Here is a 22146-nt window from a genome sequence, read left to right on the forward strand (position 1 = left end):
AGTTCTGACATTATAGAAGCAAAACTGTGTACCTCTCCCACTGTGGCTGTCTACACACAGAAATACCACGTAAAAAGAAAAGGTGAAACTGCCCATAGATGGATTGAAATTTTAATCCAGCTGGACTCCACCTCTCTTGTACAGAATGGAGGGAGCTGTTCGTTTTGTTTTTTTTTAACTTCGTGCATTCGCTTTAATCTATGGCCAGCTTTAAACCATTATGGGGAAAAAATCATCTGCATGGATACAAGAAGCAATACTGGTTATAGAAAAACTAAATTCGGTGGAGGTGAGCTCTTACCATAATGTGCAGGTATGCACAGCATGATTGCATATTATGACACATTCATTTTCTTTTGGTAGTATTTTATCACCACTGTGTTTGTTTTTTTTATTTAGTTTTTTGCTATATAAATGAAAAAAGACTAAAATATTGGGCAAAGATAGACCAAAATGTAATATGCTACATTTCTTTGGTAAACATAACCTGTGATGGGCGCGGCGTCAGACCCCAGCCCTTCTCACCAAACTCGTGACCGAAGGACTAGCCAATCTAAAACCGCGCTATCACGTGCGTAACAATGCCACACCCAGCTGCACCCTGCACACCAATGTTCCTGTTAATTGGACCACAATCGATGTACCGGCAGCCTGAATGTGATTGTTACTGGGTCAGGTTAATTACGCAATTAACCCTTCACACTGCCACCACCTCCTTATACAGAGAAAGAGGAAACTCAGCAATACATTAGGATGATTGGTTAACCATCACTATCCCGCTATCTCAACAGACCGGTTATACAGAGGGTTAAATACTCATAGTAGGCAGGGATTCGTAAATTGCAATTAAGAGCTATAGAAACTATTCAACACTTTCAGAATGTAAGATTTATTACCAAAAGGGTAAAAGGGTGCAGTACGAATATTTACAGAAAGAAGATGTAACACACACATATATATATATATATATATATATATATATAAATAAACAAACAGAGCACAACAGCACAGCAAACAGATAACAGAAGTTTAGGTAAATAAGTACTTGCCAAATAAATGCCTAGAGTTAAGCAGTGTCGAGTCTGATGAGCCAAAAAAGGGATTTCTGGTCTCGCATTGGGTTTCGTTGTTGCCGCGAGATTCTCCTTTGCTTTCTGTCCGATAGATGTATCCAGACTGTCCTCACTTGTCTGACTCCTCACAAAAACTAACAGCTTCTTTTTCTACACAACATCAATGTGATTATTATTCTGTCCCATTACTTTTGGTCCCTTAACAAGTGGGAGGCACATATGCAAACTGTTGTAATTTCTACACCGTTTACCTGATTTGGATGTAAATACCCTCAAATTAAAGCTGACAGTCTGCAGTTAAAGCACATCTTGTTTGTTTCATTTCAAATCCATTGTGGTGGTGTATAGAGCCAAAAATGTTAGAATTGTGTCGATGTCCCAATATTTATGGACCTGACTGTATATATATATATATATATATATACAGAGCACAGCAAACAGATAACAGAAAGAAGTTTAGGTAAATAAGTACTTGCCAAATAAATGCCTAGAGTTAAGCAGTGTCGAGTCTGATGAGCTAAAAAAGGGATTTCTGGTCTCGCATTAGGTTTCGTTGTTGCCGCGAGATTCTCCTTTGCTTTCTGTCCGATAGATGTTGTATCGAGACGGTCCTCAGTTGTCTGACTCCTCACAAAAACTAACAGCTACTTTTTCTACACAACATCAACTAGTATCTTCCCTACCTTATTTGGCAGAGGAATTGTTAGGCAGGGCTCAGCATCATAAGCTGCTTGCATTCCTGAGGGAGGGGGGAAATCGGAGGAAGGAGACTGATTTGGGAGTTTAAGAGAAATACCAAAATGTAGTTGTTTGGAGCAGAATGGATGACTGCGCCCATCTCTGTGTGCATGATTGTGACACCTCCCCCCTCAGGTGGTTGCATGGGAGGTGACTACAATTTCCCTCCTGACGCAACCGACCTCTGCCCAGAGGTTCACCTTGGGTTGACAGGATGCCATTGCACTGTGGGGGAACCAGGTTTCTTCCGTTGTTCCAAGGGAGTGGTCACGGGGGAGCACTAGTCGGCTGTGACTATCTGGATATCGTGGCGACTGCTGGGGTGCCCACCTGTTCACAAAACACTTCAGCTCAGGGGTGTCATCTGCTAACATATTGAGATGTAGCTTTTTGTCGAGGTAGAGAATGAGCTTTCCCTCTCCCATCTCCTTCCTCTGAACCAGGACTACATCTGACCCGAAGGTAGTGGCGCCTGTGTGCACCGGACAGGCGAATTCTGGAAAACGCTGCCCAGATGGGTCCACAGGTACCTTCGTCCAAGATGAACAGTCCTCTTTACCTGCTAGCATCCAGGACACCAGTTCCGTCAGTTCCCTGTCTGCTAGGTCAGTCACGGGTCAAGCTGAGCCATGATAGTTGCACCCAGGCGTCTTACCGTAGCCAGCTGCATCCAAGACTGATGAAACCTGCTTCTTGACCTTGGGAGTCGGCCAGGCCATAACTGCCTCAGTCTCCCCATTCCCAGACCTCTGGGGGTCTCTTCCTACCGGTGGTTCCCAAAACTGAACCACTGACATGCCCCTCTGACAGTTACCATTCTCAACTGTCAGACTAGGCACGGGCAGTTCGCTCCTGACTAATGACAGGGGCCCAGTTGCTCTTCCCAGACAGGGCCGAACACCGCAAGGCCCCTAAAGTGGGCAACTGCACCCAGTCCCATTCCACATTGTAGGCCATTCCTGACCCCTGGGGAGGTGGTTGGTGCATTCTCAACCCCAAGTAGCTGTCCCGGAAATTCAGGCAAGCCACAAGGGGTGGTGAAGGCTGACTCATCCTGAGCCTCCTGGGTTAGAGGTGGTGGCCCAGACCCTCTGCTCAGGTCCATGATGGTTAGACAGCGGGCCCCTTCCGGATGCTTCATTACCTCATGGCTCCTGGGCATGGGGTAGGCCACAACCACAGGGCTGGCGCTCAGTTTCCCAAGGTCCTCACAAAGTCTGGTCATCTGATCCTGTTTGGGGACCGAGACTACCGGGGATGTCCTGACTCTAGCTGACCCCTGGATTCCTGATGGCACCATTCCCTCTGTCTCTTTGGCCCTGTTCAGTCTGCACCTCCTGTGAGATGAGGTTGGCTGAAGGCATGGGGGAAGGATACACCCTGCCGTCCAACTCATGAACAGCACGCTGAGCTCTCTCCAGGTTTTCCTGAACTCTGACACCATCTCTCATAGGCCTTGCCAGCAGCTCCTGTACCTGAATGTAAAGGAGAGGTGATTGTAGCTGAAAGCCGCAGTCCCCTCTCGGAGACCCGCTGATCAACTCCAATGAGGCCCCTCGCACTTCCAATCCAGGTGTGCTGTCACTGCCTAGGACACATGTTTGTCTGCCTGGTGACACACCAGGACAGGTCAGATCATATGACATGCTTTCAGTCTCCCTGTCAGGTCTTTGTTTACCTTTCTCAGCAGGGAAGCTTACAGCTATCTGTCTGCTGAGGCCCATGTGTGAATTGCTTTCCAGTGCTGCCTTACACATGAAACTACAAGTCCCAGCCGGCTCTCCAGTACCATGCAAGGACAACGCTTGGACACTTATCAAGGTAGAATCCTCTGGGCCTAGGCAAGGAACATGCCTATCCAGACCATCCCTTTGCTCAGCCCCCAGAGATTGTACCTCTGCCCCCTTCACAGCACTGTGGTTGACCCCCAACAATGAAAATGCATCATTTGTATCTTCATGACCATCATCATCATTAGCATTATCAACATTATCATAAACGTGATTGACATTATCAATATCAGCATCCTCGTCATCGTTATCACTATCATTGACCGTATCAACATTATCATCAACATTATCAATGTCAGCTTCATCATCATCATTATCAACAGGTACGTTTCTAATGTCCATGACACATGAGTTCGATACCTCCCCCTGCAAGGGGATTTCTTCTCGTTCTCCAGCTAATGAAGAATCTTGCCACCCCACTCCATTCCCAGCCCCCTCCCTCTGTCCATCCACAGGTTGCCCAGACATTACCCCAACATCTGCACACAGTACCTCGGCATGTCCGGAGAGTTCCAGGGGGGCTTTCCGGGTATTCTTGGCAGGGGCGTAATAGGACACAAGAGTACCCAAATCGGCACCCAACAAAACAGGTGTGGGAATTTCATCCGAGACCCCCACCTCCCTCATCCCCCTTCCCGCACCCCAATCGATGAATACCTATCCACAGGGTATGCGTGAACGGGTCCCCCCAACTCCCGTGAGGGTAAGGAACTTTCCTGGGATGAGGTTCCTTTGCTTAATCACCTCTGGCCGGATCAAGGTGACTTCAGCTCCGGTGTCCTGGAAACCGGTTACAGACCAGTTGCCCACAGTGACTGGCTGCAAGTTGGCGGGGGTTACCCGCATCTTCCTGTGGACAAACAGCACTGAAGAAGAGTTGCTGGCTGGCTGGCCAGATGATGTCATCTGCTTCTGCTCAGGACACTGCGTCCTGAGATGTCTGGCTTTCCCACAGGTGAAACATCTGCTGTTGTCAGTCAGGAATGGCTTGGCCCCAGGTGCTGCAGGTGTTGGTTGAGGGGGATCTTGACTCACCGACGTAGGAGGGGTTGCTAGGGGCATTTTCCCTCCTTTCCAGCCATTCGGAGGAGCCTTGTGAGGGTCACACACCCGCATGTGGACAAAGGTATCTACCAAATCGGCTGCAGCTTTAGCAGAGGCTGGTTCTCTTTCTAAGACAAACTATCTGACGTCTGCTAGGCAGATATGCAGGAGCTGATCTCGTATCATGAGATCTTCTAAAGACTCGTAGGAGTCAGCTTTCAGTCCATTAGTCCACTGCCGGAATGTGATGCGTAAGCGACTGTCAGGGATCGGTGTCCCTGCTGCGATGCCCTGGGCGGCTCATGTGCAGAACACCGATGTACCCTAGCCAGCGAGCAGTGGGACCTGGGCGATCGCAACGGCTGTGCATGCGCACTCGCGATCGCGGATGCGTGCTTGGCACCAATGACAGCGCAGGGCGGGCTATTTAAACAGGACTAGAGGTATGTCAAGCTGCCGCTTGGTCTTTTGTGCTCTGTTCCTGATACCTGATCCTGTGCTTATTCCGTTGCCGACCTCTGCTTTGTACCTGACCCTGCTGATTGTCTCCTGCTTAACCCTTGGCTTGCCTGACCATCCTTCTGCCTGATCCTCTGTACCGCGCTGTCCGCTAGTTACTGAACCCGGCTTGTGACCCCGACCATTCTCTGCCTACTCCTCCGGTACCTCGCTGCCCGCACGTTGCTGACCTGGCCTGCCTGACTACACTTCACGTCACCCAGACCATCCATCCATCCATCCCGCACGGATCGGTCCCGGTTACCAGATCTGCCAGCCTCTTCACATCAGACTCCTTTACCCACACTCCTCTGACGGTGCTCTCTACCATTGTCGGACGTATTCAGGGGTCGCGACCTGGTCTCCGTCTGCTCAAGTCCATCCCCACCATCAGGGGCTCTGGTGAATAAGCAAATTGGGACTTAGGCCCCGCGCCCTGAGGAACCCCGTGCTGTGGACCAATAGAGACGCCGCCAGGCGGATCGTGACAGCGACTCGCCACATCCATGTAAGAGTCCCCAGGTCCCTTTTTGCATGGACCTGAGCCGCTTGCGGTACACTTCTGGGGTCATCTGGTACTTCCGGTTGATGGCTTCTTTTAAAACTTCATAATTGTCGTCCTGCCCCTCTGGCATTTCAACAAATGCATCCAGGGCCTTGCCTCATAGCCCTGGGGTCAGGTACCGAGCCCATTGAGTTGGGGGCACATGGTACTGACTGCACTTTTTTTCAAATGACAGTAAATACATGTCAATGTCACTATCTTTGTCCATCACTGGAAACTTAGCGGCTGTGCCCACGGCCAGAGTGGTGTCCCTGTGCTCTAGGGACCCGGGGTTCTGCACCTGACGCTGTGGCTGGAGCCTCGCCGTCTCCAGCTCATGCCAATGATCAGCTTCCTTCTGCACCGCCTCTCTCTCAGCCGCTCTTTTAGCTTGGCGTTCCGCAGCTTCTTTGTCAGCCGCTGCTTGCTGTTACGCCACTTCTCTGTCAGCCCAGCGTTCTGCAGCTTCTCTGTCAGCCGCTGCTTGGCGTTCCGCAGCCCCCCTCTCAGCCTGGCGTTCCATGTACCGCAGATATGCCTCAAGATCTGTCTCCTTGCGTTTCAGGGCTTCCTGCATCTGAGGAGAGTCTCTGCTGGTTACAGGCACTCCGGTGCTGGCCCGCTCAGGCGGTGGCGTGATAACATTCGGTGATCCTCCAGTGTCAGTCTCTGTATGCCTATTCTACGTGGCCGTCTCTGAGCCACTGGGATCGGATTTAGCGGGAACCCCGTCATGGTTAAGTTCCCCCGAGTTCTGCTCTGCTCGGATATCATCCTCCGATAGGTCCCGAATCAAATCTTCATGATTTTTGCGACCGACGTCCAATCTTCGTGAGGTACATTCTGCCTTCAAATCATTTTTGCTCATTTTCTTGTATTCTGGTGCCCCAGGCGTAATTGCAAGCAAAGATAGAATAGAAAGCAGAAAAAGAAAGGAGCTGTTGCTGTATGTCTCTCTATATACATATATATAAAATATGCACAACTTGTTTCTAAGGACTGTTTCCACAAAGGTTACAATCCTTCAGTGCAGAGCTAATTTTTAACAGTGCACTGAAGCTCCTAATGCAACTATCCCACGTACGCTGTCAACAATATGTGACGGGCGCGGCGTCAGACCCCAGCGTTTCTCACCAAACTCATGACCGAAGGACTAGCCAGTCTAAAACCGCGCTGTCATGTGCGTAACAATGCCACACCTAGCTGCACCCTGCACACTGATGTTCCCGCTAATTGGACCATGATCGACGTACCAGCAGCCTGAATACGATTGTTACTGGGTCAGGTTAATTATGCAATTAACCCTTCACACTGCCACCACCTCCTTTTTATACAGAGAAAGAGGAAACTCAGCAATACATTAGGATGATTGGTTAACCGTCAGTATCCCGCTATCTCTACAGTTCGGTTATACAGAGGGTTAAATACTCATAGTAGCGTTCTTTTTAGAGGCAGGGATTAGTAAATTGCAATTAAGAGCTATAGAAACAATTCAACACTTTCAGAAAGTAAGATTTATTACCAAAAGGTTAAAAGGGTGCAGTAAGAATATTTACAGAGAGAAGATGTAACATATATATATATATACAGTCAGGTCCATAAATATTGGGACATCGACACAATTCTAACATTGTTGGCTCTATACACAACCACAATGGATTTGATATGAAACGAACAAGATGTGCTTTAACTGCAGACTGTCAGCTTTAATTTGAGGGTATTTACATCCAAATCAGGTGAACGGTGTAGGAATTACAACAGTTTGCATATGTGCCTCCCACTTGTTAAGGGACCAATATTAATGGGACAATTGGCTTCTCAGCTGTTCCATGGCCAGGTGTATTATTCCCTCATTATCCCAATTACAATGAGCAGATAAAAGGTTCAGAGTTCATTTCAAGTGTGCTATTTGCATTTGGAATCTGTTGCTGTCAACTCTCAAGATGAGATCCCAAGAGCTGTCACTATCAGTGAAGCAAGCTATCATTAGGCTGAAAAAACAAAACAAACCCATCAGAGAGATAGCAAAAACATTAGGCGTGGCCAAAACAACTGTTTATGAACATTCTTAAAAAGAAGGAACGCACCGGTGAGCTCAGCAACACCAAAAGACCCGGAAGACAACAGAAATTAACTGTGGTGGATGACCGAAGAATTCTTTCCCTGGTAAAGAAAACACCCTTCACAACAGTTGGCCAGATCAAGAACACTCTCCAGGAGGTAGGTGTATGTGTGTCAAAGTCAACAATCAAGAGAAGACTTCACCAGAGTGAATACAGAGGGTTCACCACAAGATGTAAACCATTGGTGAGCCTCAAAAACAGGAAGGCCAGATTAGAGTTTGCCAAACGACATCTAAAAAAGCCTTCACAGTTCTGGAACAGCATCCTATGGACAGATGAGACCAAGATCAACTTGTACCAGAGTGATGGGAAGAGAAGAGTATGGAGAAGGAAAGGAACTGCTCATGATCCTAAGCATACCACCTCATCAATGAAGCATGGTGGTGGTAGTGTCATGGCGTGGACATGTATGGCTGCCAATGGAACTGGGTCTCTTGTATTTATTGATGATGTGACTGCTGACAAAAGCAGCAGGATGAATTCTGAAGTGTTTCTGGCAAGATTATCTGCTCATATTCAGCCAAATGCTTCAGAACTCATTGGACGCCGCTTCACAGTACAGATGGACAATGACCCAAAGCATACTGCAAAAGCAACCAAAGAGTTTTTTAAGGGAAAGAAATGGAATGTTATGCAATGGCCAAGTCAATCACCTGAGCTGAATCTAATTGAGCATGCATTTCACTTGCTGAAGACAAAACTGAAGGGAAAATGCCCCAAGAACAAGCAGGAACTGAAGACAGTTGCAGTAGAGGCCTGGCAGAGCATCACCAGGGATGAAACCCAGCGTCTGGTGATGTCCAGACTTCAGGCTGTAATTGACTGCAAAAAATTTGCAACCAAGTATTAAAAAGTGAAAGTTGGATTTATGATTATTATTCTGTCCCATTACTTTTGGTCCCTTAACAAGTGGGAGGCACATATGCAAACTGTTGTAATTTCTACACTGTTTACCTGATTTGGATGTAAATACCCTCAAATTAAAGCTGACAGTCTGCAGTTAAAGCACATCTTGTTTGTTTCATTTCAAATCCATTGTGGTGGTGTATAGAGCCAAAAATGTTAGAATTGTGTCAATGTCCCAATATTTATGGACCTGACTGTATATATATATATATACAGAGCACAGCAAACAGATAACAGAAAGAAGTTTAGGTAAATAAGTACTTGCCAAATAAATGCCTAGAGTTAAGCAGTGTCGAGTCTGATGAGCTAAAAAAGGGATTTCTGGTCTCGCATTAGGTTTCGTTGTTGCCGCGAGATTCTCCTTTGCTTTCTGTCCAATAGATGTTGTATCGAGACGGTCCTCAGTTGTCTGACTCCTCACAAAAACTAACAGCTACTTTTTCTACACAACATCAACTAGTATCTTCCCTACCTTATTTGGCAGAGGAATTGTTAGGCAGGGCTCAGCATCATAAGCTGCTTGCATTCCTGAGGGAGGGGGGAAATCGGAGGAGGGAGACTGATTTGGGAAATTAAGAGAAATACCAAAATGTAGTTGTTTGGAGCAGAATGGATGACCGCGCCCATCTCTGTGTGCATACCAGAACAGTACAAATACCCGCCAAATTACCCATTTTTGGAAAGTAGACAATCTAAGGTATTTAGAAAAGGCATGGTGATTTTTCTTTAAGATTGTAATTTTTTACCACAATTCTTTGGAAAATGATAAAAAAAAAAAATTATCACACAAGTGTCATTTGAAGTTATTTCTCACACATGGCATAAGCATACTTGCAGTTCTGCCACAAAACACATTCTGTTACTCCTCCCGAGTATGGCAATACCACATGTGGGAGACTTTTTTGCAGCCTAGATGCATAGTGGGGCCCAGCATCCAAGGAGCTCTTTCAGGCTTTCTAGGGGCATAAATTACACATCTAACTTCTGGACTACCTATCATATGTTTGGAGGCTCTGGAGCACCAGGACAGTGGAAACAGCCCCCCAAATTACCACATTTTGTAAAGCGAACACCCAGCTTTTTTTCTAAGAGGCATAATGAATCTTTTGAAAATATCATATATTTTTTTTTAACACAAGCTTTTGGAAAATATGGTAAAAAATGAAAATGTATTTTTTTTATAAGTTCTCAATTTATAAGATAATTCTAATTTACAGCATTGGCTTAGAATTACACCACAAAAATAGATTATGCTACTCCTTCCGAGTATGGCAATACCACATGTGTGAGACTTTTTTACAGCCTAGCCACATAGCCCAACATCCAAGGAACATCTTCAGGCATTCTAGTGGCATAAATTACACATCTAATTTCCTGACTACCTATTATATTTTTGGAGGCCATGGGGTACCAGTACAATGAAAATGCACACAAAATGACCACATTTTGGAAAGCAAACACTCCAACGTATTTTGTATGAGGCATAATAAGTCTTTTTTTAAAATGTCTTTTTTTTGCCACAAGTTTCAGGAAAATGTGGAAGGAAAAGTTGTCAATTAATAACATATAGCTAACAAACAGCATGGACTTGCTTAGAATTACAATAACACCTCAAAACACATTTTGCTACTCCTTCCGAGTATGGGATACAACACGTGTAAGACCTTTTCAATGTCTGGACTGATTATGTGCCAGACACTGCAACCTGTGTATCATGAAAATCAACCAATGCTGTATAGAAAACAATGCCCTGTAATTGCTGCCTCTGTACGAGTGGTCAGTGAATATAGCATAGTGTAGCTTCACCTACAGCAATCCCTGTTCCTAAAAGCCAAGCAGGCCTAACCTAATGGTATGTGGCTGCCCCATAGCACAATGCTATGCTCACTGGTCAGGAAGAATTACCTGTGGTTCTAGTAGTGCAGTTGTCTGTTGCAGATAGGTAGGACTGGTGTCTGAGAGGAACATAGCCAATGGGATGTGCATATGGGTCAGTACTGGTGCAGGCAGAGACATGGTCAGCAACAGCCAAAGATTTGGTCTAGGCAACAGGCAGACGTGGTCCATTAACAGGCCAGGGTCATTTCAGGTGACAGGCAGAGGCATGGTTAGTATGCAGGCAAAGGCAAATGATAATCAGCCTCCTGGCTCTTGTCATAGCACTGATGCTTCAGCCTCAGACTCTGATCTCTAGAATGACCCCACAAACAGTCTCACTGCACACCTGTGTTATTCACAGCTTTTCTATGCACATTTGCAGCTCCCTGCTGCTCTCAGACTTAGGGCTTTGGTCAGGTAAGACCTGGACACAGGGTTTGAGGCTTCTTCACACTCAAAGTTCTTTAGCCACTTGGTAACCACGCTATAGACGAATAACGGCTATAGCGCGGTTACCCAGTTTTGGGAGGGCATCATATGATGTCCTCCCAGAATGGCCCTCTTGCGTGCCCCCACGGGCACGCACCCAGCGATCCTACGGACACAGCTGATCATGTGATGGGGTAAAAGGCAAATCACAGTGGCCTTTTATCACATGATCAGCTGTGTCAAATTATCACGGAGTAAATACAGTTGCCGGTTATAGGTAGCACTTTCATCATGCTGTCATAGCATGAGGAAAGTACTGCCGATAACCGACAGCTGTCACAGAGGAGATCGGCACTGATTATCAGTGCCCTGGTGATCAGTGCCACCCACCAGTGCCCAGCAGTGCCGCCCAGCAGTGCCTCCAGTCAGGGCTGTCAGTCAGCACCACCCATCAGTGCCACCTATCAGTCCCCATCAGAGCCACCTATCAGTGCCGCATCATCAATGCCCATCAGTGCCACCTCATCAGTGCTGCCTATCAGTGCTGTCTATCGGTGCAGTTTCATCAATGCACATCAGTGAAGGAGAAAAAATTTATAATAGAAACAAAGAAAAACTTTTTTTTTTTTGCTCTTTTTTTGTTTATAGCACAAAAAATAAAACACCCGGTGGCGATTAAATACCACCAAAAGAAAGCTCTATTTGTCTGAAACAAATGATAAAAATGTTATATGGGTACAATGTTGCATGGCCTGCGCAATTGTCATTCAAATCGCAACAGCACTGAAAGCTGAAAATTGGCCTGGGCACAGAGGGGGTGTAAGTGCCCAGTAGGCAAGTGTTTAAAGCCTCTATACTCCAGACCCTGATTTGGGAATCCCAGGGAAAGTCAGAAGTTTACTTTTCTTCACTCTGAAACAATACTCTGAAGCCCCTCACTGCATACATGAGACCCATGTGTTGACAAAAGATCAGTCCAGGTGGCAGGAAAAAAAAACATGGCTGATTAAAAGGCCAGGGTTAGTTCAGGCAGAAGGCAGAAGCATAGTCAGTATGCAGGCAAATGGTCAGTCCAGGCAGCAGACAGAAACATGATTGAGAAAAGGCAAATGATTGGCATGTAGGAGATCAGGTACGGGGAAATGGCAGTTTGTCAGAAATATGTTCACCATACCTTTACTAATATCGTAGTGAGATATGGTTACAAAATTATCAGTCTCCTATGCATAGGCCAGGTTGTTAGGAGGATTGTGGACAATAATAATGGGTGTCACATGCACCTTACTTTACCTCTGGTGCATGCACAAAAGTTTGGGGAGGATTTTCGGCCTGTTTCTGTGGGAGGATTAATATCTAGGAAATGTCTCTCATGCAGCCTGCATCAGAATGAATGTTTTCAAGTGGAGGCCTTTCTGGTAGATAAGGGTTGTGACACTATCCTCATGATATTTGAAAAAGGAGCCAGGTCTTTCTATGGACTTATGACAGATGACATAGGAATTATAAATAGGCAATTGGAACAGGTATATGAAGACTTTTTTTGTACCAGTAATAGGATCTTCTGCTGCCAGATAGGGCTGTATCATTTGGTTGTTATAATCCTCACCTTCCATTAATTGACTGTAGTCATGTGTGCAATCAAATTTTTGGACCAGACCCTGCCTTCATTGGATTTCCATGGAGGTGGTATTGCGGATGAAGGAAAGGACATATGCTTCCCTTTTATCCCTCCATTTTAGGACCAAAATCTCCTTATTCTGCAAACTCTCCTCTTATTAGCTTTGTGGTCAACAGTCATTGAGGGAAGTCATACCAATTTGCTTGCACTGTGCCAAAAATTAGAGTTTTCTTCTTAGGAAAAAAATTAATAAGCGGTCAAATTTTGTAAAGTTTGTCATATCCAGGGGGATTTCTGGGAGGGCACAGTCAATTGTGGCCCATGAAAGCATCAAAAGGCAACACATAATATGAGTAATGTTAAAACTGTAAGAAATAGTTGAGATACTGGAGGGAGTGTTTAACACTGCAAACATAATGTATTGTGTCTGGAGGAGACAGTCATAGACTCGGGACATATTAAGTTTGGGGGGGAAACTCACATGGGCGGATGCATCGATCTGACGCTGCATCTGTCTCCTGCTGCCTGTAAGACCAAGAACTGAGTGATCAAAGACTGCTGATCGCTCAGTTCTCAATGTTAAGTGACTGGCAATCACCGGCTCTCTGCTCTGCCTCTCCAGCACTCACTAGAGCGCCGGGCTGTAGAAGGGAGAGGAGCTTCAGGCTCTCAGGGGTATGCTGAGAGGCTGAGCCAGCTGCAGGTCAGGTATCTGGGTGGATCTTGACAGTAAAGTCAGGATCTTTCCAGAGTCTGGACTAGCTCAGTGATGTCCACCAACACCAGGCTTTAGCCCTCTGTCTGCTGAAAATGTGTCACAAGAGTGCAGAACTAAGTGCACTCTTGTGATCCATAGGAGAAGTAGGGCCCAAAGAGCTTTGGTCCTTCTCAATTAAACTGCTAGAGATCTTCTGTTACAGCCCCTTTGCAAGTCGGTGTCCCTATTCCAACTACTGGGGTCTGCAAAGGGCCACACACAAAGTTCCAACAGGCCACATGTGGCCCTTAAGCTAAGTACACACCATAAGAGAATCAGGCGAATGATCGTCCTGTTTTCCTCGATGTTTCACAGCTAGTTGAGCTTGAGGATGGTATTGTATGAAAATTCTCAAATGACAAAAGGTTTTTTTCTTGTTTTGATGTAGAAATGTTGTAACAGAGATTATCTATAGTTTCTGAATGTGCGCAGACTTTCGTATCCAATTTTTCTTGTATGAAAACAGTACACGTTAAATGAAAATCGTTAGTACTGTTACTTACTGCATGAGAGAATTTTTGGAGTTTGTCCCTTTGAAAATTTTCGTTTGTAAATTTTGACTCGGATGTTGCAAATTGTGTAGAAAGTATACGAAAATTGAACGATCATTCCTCATACGGAATTGTTGATTTTCTGCTAGTGTGTGCCCCACTTTAGGCTGCATGCTGGGCACAAGAGGCATAGAAGTCATTAACACGCTCTTTAAATTAGGATCCGTAATATTGTTTATGTAATATATCACCTGGTAAACCACTAGTGCCAGTAACTGCAGTAAAAGGCTAATTAAATAATTATATAGTATTGTTTAGTTTGGCTGAGAAACTGAAGGAACCTGTTTCCTACAGTGCCTTGGTAGCACAAGCAGTTACTATCCATTATTCATTAATTAGCTGTAAATACTTAATAAGATTCTCTGGGTAAGCAGTTGCACCATTTCTGTTCTCACTTCTTGGATTTCTTACCTAGATAAGGGACTTTCGCAAGGCTGAATGAGTGCATTTTGACAAGCAACCCCACATTTCCAGTAGCCTAGTAGCAATTGTGTGATTCTTAAGCTAGCCATACAAGTGGGCATCCTGGCAGTTGTACTTATGCCACTTTTGTTGTACAGGCTTTGCCATTTTTTTCATGTGTTATACAGTGTGGTAGGATTTACTGGTAAAGATTATGCATTTCAGTTCTTGTAGCCCTAATGGGACAATATCTATACAAACTACCCATTCATAAAATATGTGCTGCCAAGTATGTACTACATCCAAAGATCATATAATTCGAAGTAAAAGAAGAGGGGAAAAGGAAGAAGGAACAGGACTTTGCTGGTACCAGGGATGACACAAATCCATAAAAAAAATTAAACTTTATTTACAAATGTAAAACATATATATATATATATATATATATATATATATATATATATATATATCCAAACTACCCAGGCAAACAAATTCCTATTACAAGATTACAAGTTACATTTCTGATAGTGAAATTATATAAATCATTGTACATAACTTCAAAATTGAATTGCTAGATTTTGAAGTTGTGTACAGTGATTTATATCATTTCACTATCAGAGATATAGTAATTTGAGTAGGGATTTGTTTCATTGGGAAATAGTTTTTATATATACAGTATCTCACAGAAGTGAGTACACCCCTCACATTTTTGTAAATATTTTATTATATCTTTTCATGTGACAACACTGAAGAAATGACACTTTGCTACAATGTAAAGTAGTGATTGTATAGCTTGTATAACAGTGTAAATTTGCTGCCCCCTCAAAATAACTCAACACAACCATTAATGTCTAAACCGCCGGCAATAAAAGGGAGTACACCCCTAAGTGAAAGTGTCCAAATTGGGCACAATTAGCCATTCTCCCTCCCTGTTGTCATGTGACTCATTAGTGTTACAAGGTCTCAGGTGTGAAAGGGGGCAGGTGTGTTAAATTTGGTGTTATCGCTCTCACTCTCTCATACTGGTCACTGGAATTTCAACATGGCATCTCATGGCAAAGAACTCTCTGAGGATCTGAAAAAAGAGTTGTTACTCTACATAAAGATGGCCTAGGCTACAAGAAGATTGCCAAGACCCTGAAACTGAGCTGCAGCACGGTGGCCAAGACCATACAGCGGTTTAACAGGACAGGTTCCACTCAGTACAGGTTTTCGCCATGGTCGACCAAAGATGTTGAGTGCACGTGCTCAGCGTCATATCCAGAGGTTGTCTTTGGGAAATAGATATGAGTGCTGCCAGCATTGCTGCTGAGGTTAAAGAGGTGGGGGGGTCAGCCTGTCAGTGCTCAGACCATACACTGCATCAAATTGGTCTACATGGCTGTTGTCCCAGAAGAAAGCCTCTTCTAAAGATGATGCACAAGAAAGCCCATAAACAGTTTGCTGAAGACAAGCTGACTAAGGACTGGAACCATGTCCTGTGGTCTGATGAGACCAAGATAAACTTATTTGGTTCAGATGGTGTCAAGCGTGTATGGCAACAACCAAGTGAGGAGTACAAGACAAGTGTGTCTTGTCTACAGTCAAGCATGGTGGTGGGAGTGTCATGGTCTGGGGCTGCATGAGTGCTGCCGGCACTGGGGAGCTACAGTTCATTGAGGGAACCATGAATGCCAACATGTACTGTGACATAAAGAAGCAGAGCATGATCTCCTCCCTTGGAAGACTGGGCCGCAGGGCAGTATTCCAACATAACAACCCCAAACACACCTCCAAGATGACTACTGCCTTGCTGAAGAAGCTGAGGGTAAAGGTGATGGACTGGCCAAGCATGTCTCCAGACCTAAACCTTATTGAGCATCTGTGGGGCATCCTCAAACAGAAGGTGGAGGAGCACAAGGTCTCTAACATCCACCAGCTCCGTGATGTTGTCATAGAGGAAGAGGACTCAGTGGCAACTTGTGAAGCTCTGGTGAACTCCATGCCCAGGAGGGTTATGGAAGTGTTGAAAAATAATGGTGGCCACACACACTATTGACACTTTGGGCCCAATTTGGACATTTTCACTTAGGGGTGTACTCACTTTTGTTGCCAGCGGTTTAGACATTAATGGCTGTGTTGAGTTATTTTGAAGGGACAGCAAATTTACACTGTTATACAAGCTGTACACTCACTACTTTATATTGTAGCAAAGTGTCATTTCTTCAGTGTTGTCACATGAAAAGATAGAATAACATATTTACAAAAATGTGAGGGGTGTACTCCTTTTTGTGAGATACTGTATATGTGTTTTCAGTCTTCTAAATAATGTGTTATGTATTTGTGTCATGCCTGGTACCAGTAAAGTCCTGTTCCTTCCCCCTATGTTTTTTACTTAGATTTGTTTCTTTGTTTGCTTCATTATATACAAACTACCGATATATGTATACTTGTGTATGAATGGCAATAGACATTCCATTTTGGAGCTCTGTTAAAAACTAAAAACAAGGTTTTACTTTTCTAGCTGAGCTCTACTGTTTACCCTGGGGTAAGAATGATGCTAAGATGTTTGGTTACACGTTGAGTAAGGGATGTCTCTGATGGTAAAGGGTGATCAGATGTACCCCTAAAGCTGTCCTTGTAACCAAGTGAGTTAATAAATGTGAACGCTAGGCTTGGCCAGGTAATCCTATTTCAGAGGCTCGAATAGAGACAAGAAGTGTAGGCAGATGCAGTCCAGTACTTCATAGTTCATGTAGAACATGCTGTGAGCAAAATAGGTTTTCTTACCTCTCCAGTATACTGTTTCCACCCAATGGCCAACTGGTGGCATTGGGTAGGACAAAGCTAATTCCCTGATCCTGCTGAAAACAGCTGGATTGGACAACAATTATTTTAATCTTTAAGTAGCTGAATGTATCAGAAGATTACTGAAGTGTATAAAGATTTTCTAATTTTATATTTAAATCGCTTGATATAGCAGTGCACAATACCTAGTATGCTATACATCACAATACCTGTAGCTAGCAGTCCATCCTGGGACTTGCACCTTTGCCAGTTTTGTTGTAGGGGCTTTGTAATTTTGTTCATATGTTATACAATATGGTAGAAGTTACTGGGAAGGTGTATATAGTTCAGTACTTGTAGCCCTACTGTGACAATACAGAAATGAATGTACCCATATACACCGATCATCCATAACATTAGGATCATTGATAAGTAAAGTGAGTAACATTGATTATTTCATTACAATGGCACCTGAAAGTGGATGGGATATATTAGGCAGCAAGTGAACATGTTTTCCCTGAAGTTGATGTGTTGAAAGAAGAAAAAATGGACAAGCGGAAGGATTTGAGCTACTTTGACAAGGGCCAAATTGTGATGGTTAGATGACTGGGTCAGAGCAACTTCAATATAGCAGCTCTTGTGGGATCTTCTTGGTTACAGTGGCCAGGACCTACTAAAAGTGGTTCAAGGAAGAATAGCCAGCAAAGTGGCGACAGGGTCATGGGCAGCCAAGGTTCATTATTGCATATTGGGAGTGAAGGCTGGCCCATGTAGTTCAGTCAAGTAAAAGATCTATTGTAGTTCAAATTGTTGACAAAATTAATGCTGGTACCAATAGAAATGTGTCAGAATACACAGTGTATCGCAGTTTGCTGTGCATGGGGCTATGTAGCTGCAGACCAGTCAGGGCACCCATGCTGATCTGCGTTCATTGCCAAAAGTGTCTACAATGGACACATGAGCATTAAACCTGGAACACAGGAGCAATGGAAGACAGTGGCCTGGTCTGGTGAGTTCAAGAATGGTTTGGGGAACACCGTGAGTTTCAGGTGTTTACTTGGTTTCCAAATTCTCCAGATCTCAATCCAGTTGAGCATCTCTGGGATGTGCTGGGTAAACAAGTCCAATCCATGGAGGCTTCGCATCACAACTTACAGTTCCTAAATGATCTGTTACTGACGACTTGGTGCCAGATTCCACAGTATACCTTCAGAGGTCTAGTGAAGTCCATGCTTCGATGTGCTACATTGAGTGGTCATAATGTTTTGGTAGGTCAGTGTATGTATTCTTGAATGTGAATGGCAGGAGATTCCCCTAGCCAACTGTTTTGGAGCAGTAGCAACCACATGGTTTTAATTTTCTAGTTGATCTCTACAGTTTCCCCTGGGATAAGGCTGATGCTAAGATTTTTGGTTGCTGTGTACCCTCCTCCTTTGACATAAATATGCACACTTGGACAATCCTAACAAGCACATTTTCAAATCATTCAACTTAAATATCTGTAAATACTTGGCAATTTAACCTCTAGCCAATGTCTGTGGCATCTTTTTATATTGCTAGTATTCTCTTTCTACCACACTAGGGACCAGTCGTCCTTGGTTTTGAGAATTCATTAGCAAATAGTGCTTCCCAATGCCACATGGTTATCAGTGATATCACAACATAGTATACCACACAAGTATACACAGTGGTCAGAAACTGGTATTTGAACTTCAGGAGAAGTACTTCTGCTTCTTAGGGCTTATGTCTGGGGGAAAAAAAAAAACAGGTCCTGACAACAATTCCCTCATGACAAACTGTTTTCACTGTTATAAGAAACCATGTATAAAACAGTTGTACATACCTTACAGTTGCAAAACACTGGAAAACACCTTTGAATTTACTTGAAAGTCAGAAGACTAAGCTTAGTTTTGTCAACTGGACAGCAGATTTAAAGTGGTCCTAAAGCCTAAACATTTTTTACTTTATTGCATTCCCTGCATTGTTAAAAAATGTTTAGGTAGCAGTATCCCCCCCCCCCCCCACCATCCCCTTTTATTTACATGACTCCTCACTTGATCCAGCACAGTGCCCGTCTGTAGCTGCTCTCTTCCCTCTCCCTGCTCTCTCAGAAGCTTGCTGAGGCAACAGGAGTCATTGGCTCCTGCTGATGTCAGTCAAATCCTATGGCCAGGGGGGCAGGGTGGAGCCATACTCTGTGTCTCTAAACACAGGCAGCATGACTCAGGATTGAGCCCCCATGAGTGCTCTAATGGCAAGTGGCTTGCTGTGGGGGCACTTAAAAAAGAGGAAGAGCCAGGAGCACCAACGGGGAACATGAGAAGATGAGGTTCAGTTTAAGTATAACATGTTTGTTATACTTAAAAAAAAAAAATAAAAAAAAAAAAAAAGCCTTTACAATAAGATGTGTCCTGCAGGTTTTCTTTTCACCTGCAGCTTTTTTGATTTGTTAATGAGCAACTAAATATAATTTATAGTTCCTGAGTGCCAGAGACACATTTGTAAATATTTTCTAAGCTTTGCAATGCAGTATTCATTTTAGAACACAAGGTATGTATTATTCTATAGCCTTCCATGACTGTGTCAAATGTGTTTAATTACACCATCTCAACAGTAAGCCTGGGTTCACATACATGCGGTGTGGTATATCGCATGTGATTCGCAAAGGAAATGCACCGCAAATCACATGCAATTTGTGTGTGGTGCTACTGAAGCCATACATTTTGTATGACTCTAATCACACCGCACCCGCACCAAAAACGTGCAGGCCCCTTTTTTGGGTCTGCACTAGAATCGGATCGCATGGGTATTCACACCTATGTGATTTGATTCTGCACATTGCACTGTGTTTTGTGAACTTCTTTCGGGTTGTTGTAAACTTAACATAGATACCCACAGCTGTTCGCATGAATGGAGTGTGATTCTGATGCGGTGCAAAATTCGCACTGAAAACGCTGCATCACTGTGAACCAGGGCTAAAGTGTCCCTGAAAATCACTTTAACAAGTTGACAGTTATAGTAGGTTGACACATAAGAGATCAACCTATCTGATATGGGATCAGAAAGCTCACATAGTTCTTGAGATTGAAAAAAGGTCACTAGTCCATCTAATTCAACCAACACAAAAAAAGATATTGAAAACTCCCATATACATAATCCTATACCTACTACAGTTGATCCAGAGGAAGGTAAAAAAACAAAACAATAAAGCATGATCCAATTCATTCCAGTGGGGGAAAATAATTCCTTCTTTATCTTCCAGGAGGCAATCAGATATTCCCTGGATCAACTCCCCATGGTGTTATTACCTCTACATTTTTATATCCTGTTATATTATGTACATTTAGGAATGCATCAAGGCCTTTTTTAAAACTATATACTGAGCTGGGCCAGAACCAACTCTTGAGGGAGTCCACAGCTCTTAATGTGAAGAAGCCTTTCCGTATGTGAAGGTTAAATCTCTTTTCCTCCAGATGTAAAGCGTGTGCCCCCTTGTCCTCTGTAATGACCTGAAAGTGAATAACTCTACACCAAGTTCACTATATGGACCGCCTATGTATTTGTACATTGTGATCACATCCCCCCTTAATCTCATCAAGAAAGAATAAATTCAGTTCCTCTAATCTTTCCTCATATCTGAGCTCCTCCATGCCCCTTATCAGTTTGGTTGCCCTTCTCTGCACTTTCTCCAGTTCCCGGATATCCTTTTGTGGACTGGTGCCCAAAACTGAACTGCATATTCCAGATGAGGTATTACGAATGATTTGTGCAAGGGCATAAGTGAGAGCACTATACCGTTAAGACTGTGCACAAGGTAGTGACAACTGTTAATTGTTAGAGGGAGTTTATCCATTTGAACTGTATATTTGGAAGCAGGACTTGCTAGTGCTCCTCCTAGGTGCTTTTGTTTGCTTGTACTATTCACATTAAAGAAGGAGCTCCATAGTAGCCCACACTTTCAAAATCAGCATCCTAAACTCAAGGTTGGTCATACAAACATTTATATTGTCTGGAGCATTATCATAATCCAATCTATTTGAACATGTATTCACTGTTCCCTAATAACTGATGTTTTAGGTTTCAAATCAGTTTTACTACATGGTCCCATTTACAGTACAATTCATCTGTAACATATTTTGTTTTCTCATAGGAAAGTTTCTTAATGGCATTGCTGAAGGTGACGTTAATAGCGTTTTGGGAAAAATCAAAGCCATTCGTCTGAAGATTATCACAGAGTCCCCTGTTTGGGCTTTATTAAGTGAGGTGAGATTTATGTTCATCTTGCTGTAGGACACAACTTGTTTTTAATCCACATTTATACAGCGGTCAGTCTGTTGCAGAACTATGTATCAGCATACCAATTTCCTCTGTTAAAACAGATGATCCATCTAAGAAAATAGTTAAAATAGGTAATCTATCCTGAGCACTACTCTACTAAATTTTTGAACTTCTGTTCTTGTCACAATTTGTAGCACCCTGTTATATATCTACATCTGTGCCACTTGCTTCACAAATAGCTTTATGAATGGAGCAGCTTTTCAAAAGACCCTCTCTGTATAAACACCTGTAGCTTTTCATGATGTAGATATTAAAGTTTTTTTAGCCTATTTTTCAAGAGAAAAAAAAAGCACAAGACACCCCTAGGAGCAGCTTAAAAAATGCCCAATGTGCATGAGACCTAATGCGATGGATACATTTGTTTTCTTTTTCAGGCTTTCTTTCCTTTAGTTTCACCTGATGATCTAGCCAGTAAATCTGTTGTTTTTCAACAGAACAATTTATCCTGCAGATGTAGCAGTTAAAGGCTTGGGACAAACTGTTTAACACTGGCAAGGGTGCTTACAATGATCAGCTTTTATATATGTAAAATAAATCTTTCTTTATCCCAAAAGAAAAAAACAGTTGCTGTAACTTATAAAGTGTTAGCTGGAGTTTGGCTTCAGTTTGTTAGTGTATTTAAATCTGCTACTACATCTAGCATTCCCCTTCCCCCAGACTGACAATGCTGCAGTCTTAAAGTGTCCCCATT

The 22146-nt window shown here is 43.7% G+C and overlaps 1 protein-coding gene across 2 annotated transcripts in view; it reads left to right on the plus strand.

Annotated features, from left to right (window-relative positions):
• Positions 1–22146, plus strand: part of MGAT4D (MGAT4 family member D) — a 189547-nt gene that overhangs the window by 148100 nt on the left and 19301 nt on the right. For both annotated transcript variants that reach the window (XM_089693886.1, XM_089693887.1), the window contains exon 14: positions 21268–21380. In XM_089693886.1, the coding sequence (XP_089550012.1) occupies positions 21268–21380 (113 nt within the window). The remainder of the gene's footprint in view (positions 1–21267; positions 21381–22146) is intronic.

The sequence above is a fragment of the Staurois parvus genome, unplaced genomic scaffold (genome assembly GCF_062004578.1).
Source record: "Staurois parvus isolate SC_StPar_1 unplaced genomic scaffold, SC_StPar_1.0 ptg000639l, whole genome shotgun sequence".
Taxonomy (NCBI): domain Eukaryota; kingdom Metazoa; phylum Chordata; class Amphibia; order Anura; family Ranidae; genus Staurois; species Staurois parvus.